Genomic DNA, 13944 nt, shown 5'->3' with positions numbered 1-13944 from the left:
TTTCATTTTTCACCTAAAAATTTTGAAAGTGTATGAAACTAATTGGCCTTTTATCAATTAGAGAGTTTACGAATAGCTTCCTTAGCCTTGATATTAACTATATACGATCTATGATATAAACACATGATAATTAATATCGTCCATACGTTCAGTATTATTAAATTACAATCAAAATTATTACGAATGTAATGTAGCAATGAAGGTAAAATATATAATAAGGAATCGGAAGATACTTGGTCTGCAAACCACTCTCCATATATATTATGGATATATTAGTAGCCTTAATTAACAGACGGCGATTTTCAGATTGCAAGTTTTAAAAAAAATTATGTAATTTTCTGTCTCTAATAAACGTGGAATACTGATGCAGTAGAACAGCGGTTCTAAGCCAGGGGCCCATGAAGTCTCATAAAGGATTAAGACTAAAGTAATTTCATACGTTGCCAAAAATGGAAAAGATAAATATAGCTATCTTCTTCGTTGTTGCACCGTGTAGTCTGGTAGAAGTTTACCGACGTTTCAGAGGTCCTTGCTGCCTCCATTGCTCTGATTATGGCGACAGCAAGGACCTCTGAAACGTCTATAAAATTCCACCAGACTACATGGCGCAACAACCCATAAAATAGCCATCTTCAGACTCACCGCCGTGAAAACTTAGAACCCTGCATGAATTATTCAAATTAAAAAAAAAATTCCGATTTCATAATGCGCCACACGCATAGTTTGGGATCAAAATTAGACTCTCGCTGGTAAAGAGTGAGTGAAAACTCACTCTGAAACAAAATGGTTGAGCATGGCTAATAAAATAGCTCAAGAAACGTTGCAGGACAAAATTTTGTTCTCACAGATGAGGAATTGTTTATTATTTCTACAATATCTTTAAATGAGTAACACGTTGAAACAGTCTTGTATAACTGGAAATAAATTGACTCACATGAGCAGTTATTTATTTCTTTATTTTACTGCCATATGTATATTAATGCGACATTTATTCACACTCACTCTCTGTATATCATAATAAACATACCACGAGCAAATTCCACACACATGTTTCATCACCTTCCTTTCCTTCAAACTGTCTGCAGTAGACTTAAACTTAAGACACGACAAATCATTTTGTTTACATCGTAATATAATCAGTAGTTCATCAATATTCATGTCTTTTAAAACTAAAATTCACCCTGAGTTTGGTTTTGAACTTGATTATACAAACAATAAAATGTTTGCCTTCATGGTTTCGGTCCTAATATGAATACCATTATTTGAATTAATTTGCAATTCGTTATTTACAAAATAGAAAATTGGCTTAATATTTCATGTAAAATTTTGAATGCGCCAATTTCTCCTTAAATTCGAAGACAAATATATCTTTTATTCAAAACTCAATAATATCTTGAATTTACAAACCCTAGTGTCAGGGCACGTGTCTCTAATCTTTTTTCCGTTTCTTTGACTAAACAACTTTAAATAATTCAGTTTTTAAAAACAATATCATTGCATTTCATAAACCAAAGCATTAGTATCTGTATTCTGTCATTATTTTGAAGACAGTCACTTAAAAATGGAAATGCATGATCTTAAAGGGACATTTTATCGTCAGTTGTCATAATTAGAACCGATCCAATTATATTTAGCAGGTTTTAAATTCAAAAATTTGAATTCTTATTCCTTTCTTGATACACATTATCGATCACTTCGGGCAACGCAAATCTCAGTACGCTGCATCTCATTTCTTACAAAACTAATGTGGCACATCACTGTTTGATCAAAATAAACTGGACATTATGTATTAATAATAATTAATAATAATAATAAACACACTTTGGAACAAAAGAAAACATAACACAAAACTATTTGACTTAATTATGATACACATTATTCATGACTATTTTGCAAATTCTTGCAGTTAAATTTCGCCACTTAAAAGCGAAAACACAAGCAAAAGATAAATTAGCAGTCAGTGATTTCAATCAGCAACAAAACAACAAACAACGATGTTTTACGATAGAAATAATTGACAAATTTTTGGATGTTATTTTGATTATGTTGGTTGTCGTTATTTCAACACATATGAGTACAGAATTATTTATATTCGTATTTATTCCATTATTAGATACCACTGTGACATGCCCAGTTTGTTATATAAATTAACTATAGCTATCGATAGCTCAAATAAAAGAAATCTAAAATTCGTACATCGCTTTAGTACCAACAAAAACAAAAGAAATTAATTTTAGATCAATTTCGGTGTCAACTAATCCATTATATTTTATTTGTGTTACACGAAACAGTACGGAGCCTTGATTAATTTTGACTTTTTCATTTATATCACTTTATAATTTACACTAAGGTGTATGCACCAAAATTCTACATGGCATGTAATTTTTCCATATGTAACAATAACCACATTTTGATTGCAATCCTATATATGGTCAACGATAAATTGTTCAGTGCAACAGAGTAATTGTGTTTAAGAAGGCAGATCTCTGATGAAGTGCGAACGTCGATAAAACGTTTTTTCCCCTGAAATATCACAAATTACATATAGTTTTTCCTCGAAAGTATTCCTCAATAATTTATGCATCACTTACATTGCCGACACTTGTTTTTATCACTCGGTATATTATTTTCAGCATATTTTATGTCGTAATTATGTTACTATAACTGATTAAGCTGTTTTATCCTTATTTGATACGCAAATTGCTAATTAGCGTGCATAATTCGCCACCAAATTACCTAAAACTGCACTTAAATTTTGTGTGCCCACAGTGCATGAAATTTGTTCCTTCAAGTAGAAAGTTAACAGACAACAAAAAGAAATATTTCGAGCTTCATTTTTCAGTGTTTACATTTTTATATCATTTTAAAAGTGTCCTTTTTTAATCGTTCTTGGCATTTTAAAATTTTTAATTGCACTTAACTTTTTAAAATCATTGCCAAAAACAGGCATTGAAAAGTTTTTATTTTCCCATTTCAGTTTTTATATATTTTTAATGTTTATAGACAAGCTCAAATAGCAAAATTACACATACTGTAGTTGATATTTTATCCATCAGATGCGTTTGGCGTTTAATTTTTGGTGTGAAAGATCCTAAAGCTTCAAAAATTGTTGTATTTTACTTTAATTTTTTAATTCCATGTACAAAGTAAAAGGTCTATTTGTAATTCTGATTAAAAATAAAATCTTATAACAGTAAAGTACGAACAGCTAGATATGAACTGCATATATATGTCTTAGTCCAGAATATTTTCTTACACGTCAATGCAAGAAACTTCGTTTTATTTTGCTCTTTGATTTTAATTCTATCACACTCTTATTGGTATCATGTCCTCGAGGTTATTAAATAGGTAGTGCTATTTCCTTTTATGTGAATTTTATCTCCCAGAGTTCCCATTTCTTTTGAATTTTGGTACCAGCAAGTTTGTATACTTTTGTTTATGTATGGTGACACATATATGTGTGTATGTATAAATATAAGCTATGCATATACGGGTGATTGATGAATGGATGTTGGTACAAGGAACTTTCTTTTAAGTATTATTAATGTTTGATTTATGTGTCTAAACATTCTAAACTCTAAAGCTTTTTCAAATAGACTTTAATAATTTTATTATATACAAGTGGTTATGTGACACACTTGTTTCACAGCTTAATACGGACGCAATTAAATCAGGCGAAGGGTGTTGGCTAATCGAAAATTGGTGCTTATAATATCAATTCATATTAAAATATTTTATTGTGATTATATTTTTTGTGTTAGAGGATTTTTTAATGTATGTAACTGCTAACAGAGGTGGAATTATATTTTATATAATAGTAGTACTTTTTTTTTATTCTTGAGCAAAATTTGGTTTAAATTTTGGGATTAATTCGATTTTATTTCAAAAACTATAGTCGTTTTAATTCCGTAGTTGTACAGTTAATAAAACACAAAACCCTAAAGCATGTTTGATTCATGTTTATTTTATCAACTGTTACGACAAATAATGATGCATAAAAACGTAATAGATTGAACTGAACTGATGAGTCATGATGATAACAGTTTACTAAAGTATGTACAGTGGTATCGTATGGAGTGCTTTCAATAACAATTAGGTTATATCCTGAATTGTTTTAGTATAAATAAAAATCTTCCAGTTTATCGAATTAAGGTACATATAATGAAAAGGAAAAACATGTTTCGTCAAACTGTAATTTAGTTTTAATGCATGTAAGAAGCGTTATTCAGAGTAAATTGTGGAAATTCGACACAGCTAAGTACCAGTATTAAAGCTGCTTAAAATTAATTTAAAAATTGCACCTTTAATTTAAACGATGCCCATTTCCTTACCAAAACTTCGTTACTCAATCAGAAGAAATCACATTTCATTAAGAACTGAATATTTTGTTGACAAATAAAATTAATTTGGTACACGCAATAGAAACTTATATAATGGAAGAGCATATTTTAAAAACGTAAATAATGCTGAAGTCATAATTCGCGAGTCCACACATAAAATTATTTACTTGACACGTGTCGCTATTTTGAATCATATAGATAGCTGTAATGAAGCAGTATTTTTTAATGATGGCTTTCTCCTAGGTTGTAGCGCCGTATTGTCTATACAACCCAGAAAACAACCATCTTCGGACTCATCGTCGTGAAACCTGAAATTCTATTCAATATTATTCACAGTGTCGAATGCATTTTCGACTAATTTCACATTCGTAGGCCACAGAGCCTATCAGCAGGTGGCAGTCCTTTGTTGTAGCTCTATAAGAACTTAAAACAGGATCTAAAATTTAAAAAGTTACTCACTTACGTATGTACATTTTGAAGACCTCGTTTCAACTTCAGTGTTCAAACAAACGTTAGCTCGAAACTTGTCGGGTTTTCGGCAGGTATATATGATTGATAATGGCATGCTATCAGAATTACGTTCAAATAAACAGTCAATGCTATGGAATATGAGGCAGGTTTTCACATTTATAGAACAACGGGATAGCTCAGTTATCAAAATGACTGCTACGGGCTCTGTAGAAATTTATTCCAAACAGGAGTCGGAATTGTTAATATTGCCACCACGTACAAACTGGTTCTGAGGCCCACGAAACGTTTTATCCAAAATGTATGAGCTGCTGGAGCCTGAATGTGACCACTCACCTCTACCAAATGCCGAAGTTAGCAATGCGTGGATCTTTGCCTCCATTTCCTCCTACGTCCCCATCGGTTGACGCTTAAGCATGGAAACAACTTTACCTTCACAGTTACAATAAACGTAGCGTAATTAGTAGTATTTTTGGCACTTAACTATATTCGTCTTCCCACGCCTATAGTTTGGTAACAATTTTCTCTTGGAAGGAAAATTCATAGTTTTAATTTGATGCACTGAATGAGTCATATTATAAAAGATTCGTAGTTTATTTATCGTTTTTATAGCGCCGTTAATCCATAGTCAGATTTAATTGTGGTTGGTGGAAGCGCCGGGCCGCATGTTTGAGCCGGTGTTAAAGGAGTCAACTGACTTAAAACCAAACTCGGCGAACTTAGATGCATTGTTGATTGCATTGTCGTAACTAAACCGTGTGATTGTTGCTGATCAGTCACGTTATTACTTGATGGCGTTCCCAGATGGTGCTGCTGGTGGTGATGGGATTGGTGATGTTGCTGATGATTGGTTATGTCAGTAGCTACAGTGTTCGTAACAATAGGATTAGGATTGCTTGTATTGTTATTATTTGCGCGTCTCCTGCTATCTCCATTGTTTTTCGATCTCGAAGATGTGTTACTTTTCGTGCTGCTGGAGTTGTTTTTAGTCGTGGTTGTGGTGACTCCAGCTGGGTTTGTCTTCCTACGAACGTTCTTCGTATTGGGTAGCTTGTTATCTTTCTTCCACTTCATACGTCTGTTCTGGAACCAAATTTTAATCTGTCGTTCGGACAGAACCAGGGTGTGCGCGATCTCGATCCTTCGTCTTCTGGTCAGGTATCTGTTGTAGTGGAACTCTTTCTCCAGTTCCAGTATCTGATGCCTGGTATATGCTGTCCTCTGGCGCTTTGGTTCCATGCCCGGCTGGAATGACCCATTCGCTGGAAAGATAAATCATTGACTGTTAGTTAAATTTAATTTTATTGTCGTATCATTAAGGTAAAATCCATACAAGCGTGGAACTATCGCGATTACTGTGAGCATCTTTTTATACGCCCCACTCAGCATACAGAGATAGGTGGGCGCATATGACAAAATATATTCTTCGGTTTTGTCTGGAAAACGTTAGAAATGCTATGTTCGAGGGCCGTATATTGAATAAAGTACCGTTTTTAAAAACGGAAGCCGTGGACTCTTGAGACACCAATAAATTTATTTTGAGGAGCCAAAAATATAATTATAATACACATAACTCCTTATGGTAAGGCCAAATTTAATTATAAACGTACATTTGAGTAGAAAACTACTTCATAAATACCATTAATAATTTTTTTTGAAATTGCTTAATTTCAGTTTATAATTTTTATAAACTGGTGTTCTCATGTGCCATTGAACAAGCCTCAGTGTAACCGGGTTTGGGAACCATTGAAATAAAGTACAAATAAATTCTCTTATGGCACATGTCTGTAGCAGCCAGGCCAAACTCAGTGTATACTCCGGGCTACTTAAACACAGGTGTCTGTTTCGGGGGTCATCACAGGAGTGGAGGAAATCATAACCACATACTTTCACTGATTTCAAACTTAAGCTTAAATCATTATACTTTTCATTCCTCTGTTTTCCCACACAGACACCCAAATGTTAATTTAATTTAAACACATTTGAACTTTATTTAGTTTAAATATAAAACAGCGGTACACAAATACCTATTTCTCATAATTTTGAATCTTAAAAGTTATTAAAATTAGGACATTTGAGGCCACACGTCGTGTACAATGGGAGAACTATGTCAGGCCACATTGAACTTTAGAGGTCTTGCCGTCCAAGAGCTAGATATGCCTGATGTAGAGAAACAATATGATCTCCATGAAATATCAAACAATTGGTGAAGTCTCTAGCCTATATAAAATACAATCTAATATTCTCCGCCTTGTAAACATACGTTTATAGACAACCGATCTGACACAAAAGTTTCCTACGACTCGACACGAGTGTAAGGCTTAAGCATTTAGACATTGGTAGCATTCAGTTTAATTAATCTGATTTAGACGCTAGAAACGAACAAGGATTATAAGTTTCAGTCATCGGGCGTGTAAAAACAATTTTAGTTAGTTTGTTTGTGCAGAATGTGCAGAAAAGTAGGCCTAATTCTGAGTTTTGTTACGACTCTTGAATGTACTCTTGAGAACACATGAGCATTGGCAGGATGTAATAATAATTATAATAATTCAGTTAATTTTATTATTATTTGTGTCTTGCCTTAACAGCCGCAAGACAATTACAGAAGGAGCACAACTAAATTAAGTAATACAGGAACGTATGAAAAATAAAGGAGATATGTTAATAATAAACTGGTATCATACTCTTGAATAAGCTTAATGGACCAAATTTATACTCAGCAATGTTAATTGTCTCAGTTATGACTATGTAGTCTTGTAGGTGGTTACTAACATTTCGGAGAAACGTGTCACGCCATCTTCAGTAACCACGTAGAAGACTATATGACGTGACAACACAGAAGACCTTACCTGTTGTCCTACGTGGGTGTGAAACTTGGTCTCTCACGCTAAAGAAAGAGCTTAGCTTGGGAGATTTTGAGAAACAAATTCTAGGCAGATATTTCGATCCGATAGACTTGATGTAACAACGGGGGGAGGGGGGCATAATCAAGAAATTAGTAATTTGTAGTATGTTCTTCACCAAATAAAATATTTGTTACAAAATTAGATATAATGATATGAGTGAGGTTTGTGACATGAAATAAAAGTTTATAATTACAAATAGAATTTAGTCTGAAATGCTGCAGGGAAAAGGTCACTTCTTAGATATGTTTAGATTGGATAATATTAAAATGGATTTTAAAGAAGTAGGATGTGAAGGTGTAATTTGGCTCAGAATGGAGTCCAGTGTTAGATTGTAGGCGTCATAAAATGAGGGGATTTTTTTGAGAATTGAACAAAGATAAGCTTCTCAGAAAGGACTTTGCTCTATGAAGTTAGTATTTGGTTATATTGATAATCATTAAATGGCCGGATAGTCGCTTAATTATTCATGAAATAATTTAGTCAAATTTTTATTTAAGGAGGTTTAGGATATTATTGCATATTATTAATGAGCTCGTATCATCAATAGAACTGTGAAAATATGCAACTTTTAACATGCAAAGTATTAAACCCAGAATTGTTGGCGTTCTCCAGGCAAATGCCGGGTTAGTAGTTTAAATTAGGACACTATCGCTTCCTTTCACATTCTTTTCAATTCATAACTCACTGTCATCCTCTCATCCGACACTGTATTGTCGGAATACTGAAAGCGTCGATAAATAAACAATAAATGCAATACATCAGCAGATATTAACAATAGTCCATAAAGCTCTGATAGCACAACAGCTTATTCTGCCAGATGTAAATGGTATACAGAATGTTCCCTTGTGGAGTTACCGCATAGAATTAGCCTACTTTACCGTTGGCAATTGTAGACATACAGAACTACCAACAGTAACGAGAGAATAAGACTTATAGGATGACAATTATTTAAACCAGTAAGATATATTTAAAACTGTGCGTTGTGATGAAACATCTTGAATGATAAGAAATCACGGTCTAGCGATATGAAAATTTCTGGATCTTTATTAATACATTTTATTATCGGACAAAAAATAAGTATATATTTTATGACCAACACTTTTTTTTAATTCTTGCTTTTCTCGAGATAATAAAAAAAATTATGCTGTGTCACCTCATCACTGAATATCTGGTGGACTGATATTGTTCAGGTTTTATATTCGAGGTCCTTGCTCGTAGGCAAAGTTTGTTTTGTGCTATTTATAGGACAGTATGAGAAGTTAGCATTCACGAATTTAAAGATTTAATAAAATAAGAGAGTGAACACACCAAAATTTTATGCCATGTGTTGATTTCCTGAATTGTTTATAAAATATCAATCCGCCCTCATACTTAGTCCACACTCTATTCACTATTCAGTTGGAAATTTCTAGTCATGCTTTTCATTACGAACTGATTTTGAGAGGCTTCTATGCTATCTTCTTTTATATAAAAAGAGTAGACCCTAAGGCAGATCGGCACTAATCAAAGGCGCCAGGTCGTAGTGACCCCTAGAATTTTCCTCATGATATTCTCATGGTTTTGTATCTTCGCATATTGTTATGAAACACTTTTGAATTACTTGTGAAAACAATGGCTACCTTATTTTGTAAAAAACTTGCCACAAGTATTCTCTTCTCATGTACATTTTGGCTCCTAGCTCTTGGAAATGGTTCCTAAATTTGTATGAAATTTGTGCTATCCCTCTCTAATGTATTATTATTTTTGTAAAAACTGAAACATAAAATTTCATCCATATATACATTCCAAACTTCAATTTTAAAACATAGTTAACGTTGAATTCTCGTGGTTTAAAATCAGTTGTGCTTCCACAGAAAGTACGATTTAACTGGGGATTTTGCAGATGTGTAAGGCGAACAAGCAGTGCTAAAGGAATTGGACAGTAGAATTCAAAACGCAATTCCGGAAATTCCAAGTCTCCACTCGTCCGTCCGTCTTGTCAGACGAGCAACATAGGCATTCCTTCTATTCAGATGTCCGGCAACTGGTTTATTACTGCCCGGATAACAAGGGTCACGATTTGAACAAACACAGAAACACGGATACGTATTACAATGAACAATTCTTTTGAAAACTTAAATGTTTTAAGTCTATTGATGCAAATTTATTATAAACTCACATTCGCATGGTCTAAATTAGTAGCCAGTTCACTGTTCTTGTAGGAACATGGAAAAAATTTTAATCACATGATATTAATGTTTTCCTTCTGGGTTATTGCGCCGTGTGGCCTGGTAGACGTTTACCGACGTTTCAGAGATCCTTGCTGCCTCCATCAATACCCTGATGATGGAGGCAGCAAGGACCTCTGAAATATAGGTATCTTCAGACTCACCGCCGTGAAAACATCAAATCCTATATATGAGTCACATACCTTAAGGAAATAAAAGGTCTGTGTTTATTAAAGACAGAAGAATACATTTTACAACTACTGGCTTCTAATTGCTAAACGTTTTTCCTATAGACTATAAGACTACAAATTTTAGGCTAAAAGCATTAGGAATTTTTAATATTTTTAGAATTAAGAACTTTGTTAATTTTTAATTTGTTAAGGCCGTCCTTTTCAGCGGTAAGCCTAGCTAAAACGTTTGTCACATTAGTGAAAGAAATATTAAATTGTTTGAGATACAAACTGTAAAATAAATAATAAAATGCAATTTATTTCAATAAAGTCAGTCAGTACAGTGAGGAAGCTTCTGGGAGAAAACGGTTTAATAGAAGCTGGATAGTAATCTCAATCTCAGGCCAATGATAGGATGGTGAAGATTACACTAGCGAGTGTGTATTATTTTATATTTCCGGTGTTAATTATGTATCGCCAAGTGACGGCGGAAGAGTTTACTTCGTCATGGAACTTTGCATAACGAGCGAACGAGTTGTTGTTGTGTGCAGATACTAAATCTAGTTGAGTTGCGGAGCGGACGCATTGTGTGGTTTCTAACTGGAATTAATGTTACACCTTACAATTTTACATAAAGTAAATAATGGAATGCTGTGAGACGGATAGGTAAAAAGATATTACCTGTAACCAGTCTATCGTCTTATGTCCTTCTATTAGCATTGCAAAAATAACAGAGCTCGTAAAGTTGTGACCTAGACATCTGGTGACACAACACGCCCATAGAACAGTGGAGAATCCTGTTATAGAAATTAGACACTTGCAGAAATGCAATATTATTAAATCCCCGTCCCAAAAATTTGCACCAAAATGCTCGTTATGTATTATCCCTATAGTAAAATAATTCAAAATTTTGTATCTCCATCCGCAGAGGTGACAGTTTACCAGATACTTAACATACTCCTTAGAGTACAGTCATTCTTTAAGAACTGACAGTCCCCTAACTGGTTAGAAACTACCCCACCTAATTACGGTTCATTACTGTGTTCATCCGATCCCGCTACGACCGAACCCCTAACCAATTCATTCCAGTCCGCAGCTTCATACCCGGTATTTCACATCGATTATGTTTACAAAGGTAAATATATTGTCTTCAGTATCACGCTCAATTTTGGAACTAATTTAAGTTCTTTCTGGAGTGTTATGATCATAGGCTACGTTTTCATCTCTTTGTTACATCAAATAACATAAATTATCATACAGGTATACTGAATTCTTTATGAATATCAGTTTTAATGTATGCAGAAAGTGATATTTTGATAAACGATTTCATATTTTGATGTCACTGGATATTGCTTCTCACACAATAGACTCTGACAACTATAACCACCTGCAGGACTACAAAGTATCATACCCACATATTACAGTCCATGTAGTTACATTATGGGGGGTGAATTTATTCCTATAGATTATACTGGTATGCTTCGAACATAATGACGTCATTTTCCGAGGATAGTATTGAGTTTTGTTGGCTTAAACACGTCGTCTGAAACTGACTGGTCAGTAGGTAAGAATATATATGAATACATCGATAAAAAGCCAGTTTCTTATTTCAAAAGAGGAATTATAATTTTGTATAAAAATTACACGTGACGTTCTGTCGTAAACTGATATTCTTTCTTAAACAACTTTTCTGAATTTCTTGACATTTCCCTTAAGCGAGTGACTTGACGTTCCAATTTTAGCTTCGTACCGTGAGAAATTATTGACAAATACGATCGATACGTAGCTATTAAACCTTTAAACTTACGTTCTTGTTAGGAACGCAGCAACAGTTTCTTTTTCCGAATATATCAGAATTACACAAAATTATCGTGGCACGGACAGAACATTGTATTTGTGCCAGGATATCATTGTGAACAAACTTCTATCAGAACCATAAAGCTAAACATTGTTAATACTAAAGTCCACGATCAGAGACGGTTCTGTGAAGTCGTCTTCTGGAATGTTGCACCGTGTTGTCTAGTAGATATTGACCTACATTTCAGAAGAGGGGTCTATATCTACCAGACTACGTGGTACAACACCCCACAATCCTTCGAATGAAAGCCTCAAATCTCACCGATTCTGACAGTACCATCAATCCTCGCAACTTCTTAACATTTACCTAATTCTAACCTCTTCAAGATTTTCTATCTTCCAAGTGGATGTTTTCCAATAGAATTCCCCACGAAATTCCGATTTTCATTTATTGGTTATCCGAATGCCCAGCCTATCGTGGGTGAAATCGCAGAATTTAATATCTAATTATACTCGGTGATAAGTTTATGTTACAAATTTCCTTTTTATGCCAAATAAATTACAATTCCTTATCCTCAAATCGACATTTTATGAGAAATTCGTTTTTAGACAACTGCCATTTGTGTTCTTCTATCAAGCATGATTCCACATTTTATATCCATAAAACTAATGTTAAAATTGGCAAGTACTGCCCTCCTGGAATGTTGCGCCGTACAGTCTGGTACAAGTTTATTGATATTCCAGATGACCACCCTGATGATGGAGGAACTTACAAAATGTCGATAAAACTCTATCAGACTATATAGCTCAGCGTCCCAGGAAATATCTTCACATTCGTTGATGTGAGAACATGAAATCTTACAAAGTGGTAAAATTACCATTCTGTAGAAGCCTACCCGATCATCAGCAATATGGACAGAAGGTCTGATAACCGCCTCCTTTAATACCACCAATTGTAATCACCTTCCATTTTCTATAGGCCTATGTTTTAATCTCAGAATTTGAATCAGCATCATTAAACATCCCATGTCTCAATCAGAATATTTAGCGAACGAATAGCAGCCCGCATAGTTTAAAGCAGGGCAATTAATACAATTAATATTGTACTTAACTGAATTGCTTGTTTATGAAGCTACGAGGCCACGTGGATGAGGTGAAAGTTTGTTTACAAAATTACTGGCAACACGTGGCAGTGAGGTAGGTCGTGTTCACTATTACACACGCATACGAGCTGTAATTTATGGTTATGTCCGCCATTTATTTGGTGCTCAGGTTTGTGAAAGAAGCTGTGGTGAAGGGATTGCGCTGTAGGGACGTGGAAAGGGGGGTGCGAGAGGCAGAGAGAAGAGATTTATGTCCGCCCGGAGGAAAACTTTTGTGTGTATATAATAGATTCTAGACGGAAAAACCTGAATGGGAACATAACAACGAAAGATAATGTCTCAATATGGATATGGTAATATGCACATATGATGTGTTAAATGTTAAGTGTTAAGTTCTGCTTTAAGGCATGCGTGCGTGCAAAGTACCTGTCTGCTTTTTTCTAATGAAAGAAGTTAGGTGTTGATTTTATGGAAAAGTGTGAAGGTGAATTTATGAGTTAGGGTTAACCCCTCTGTTACAGTGCATAACCACTTGTACGTCGTGACTAAGTCATTAGCATTTATGCGCTTCATGGATAGTAATCTAACCGCTGTTAATGCCCAACTTGGAATTTCGGGTAATATGTTCTGTGAGTCGGGTATATTTCTTCATTAAATAAAACACGTCCTGTGCATTTATCACGGTCAACATTAATTCGTTGCTAATTTAAAAATTATGGTAATGACGCTGAAAGTATTATTTGAAGGGACCATGTGCAAGGTAAAGCCCAAAGAATTTGTATTTCGTCGGAATGAATGAGGAAAGTCCTAGCAAAGACGCCATTAAATTTTAAAATTGAATTTAAATATTGTTAACAGGTCCATAAGATCCGAACGTGAGAACAGGAAGTGCGAACCACTAAGCCAATTAAAGGCAACAAACAACGAGCTACAACAATAATTATATGTAATAA

The 13944-nt window shown here is 34.3% G+C and overlaps 1 protein-coding gene and 1 long non-coding RNA gene across 4 annotated transcripts in view; one reads left to right on the top strand and one right to left on the bottom strand.

Annotated features, from left to right (window-relative positions):
- Positions 1 to 13944, top strand: part of LOC110829915 (uncharacterized) — a 588956-nt gene that overhangs the window by 54925 nt on the left and 520087 nt on the right. The window lies entirely within an intron of this gene.
- Dfd (homeotic protein deformed) overlaps positions 1 to 13944 on the bottom strand; it is a 68284-nt gene that overhangs the window by 41834 nt on the left and 12506 nt on the right. Inside the window, exon 2 of one of the 2 annotated variants that reach the window (XR_015533584.1) lies at positions 5145 to 6070. Coding sequence is in view for 1 of the 2 variants with exons in the window: in XM_022064132.2 (XP_021919824.1) it covers positions 5415 to 6070 (656 nt within the window). In the remaining variant the exon portion in view is untranslated. Of the gene's footprint in view, positions 1 to 935; positions 6071 to 13944 lie in introns of those variants that run through there. The other variant, XM_022064132.2, reaches the window with a different exon arrangement.

This window comes from Zootermopsis nevadensis, unplaced genomic scaffold (genome assembly GCF_977971745.1).
Source record: "Zootermopsis nevadensis isolate Lab colony 2312 unplaced genomic scaffold, Znev_1.0 Znev_ptg000001l, whole genome shotgun sequence".
Classification (NCBI taxonomy): Eukaryota; Metazoa; Arthropoda; class Insecta; order Blattodea; family Termopsidae; genus Zootermopsis; species Zootermopsis nevadensis.
The sequence above is the reverse complement of the archived record's forward strand: the minus strand, read 5'-3'. Positions and strand labels throughout refer to the sequence as shown.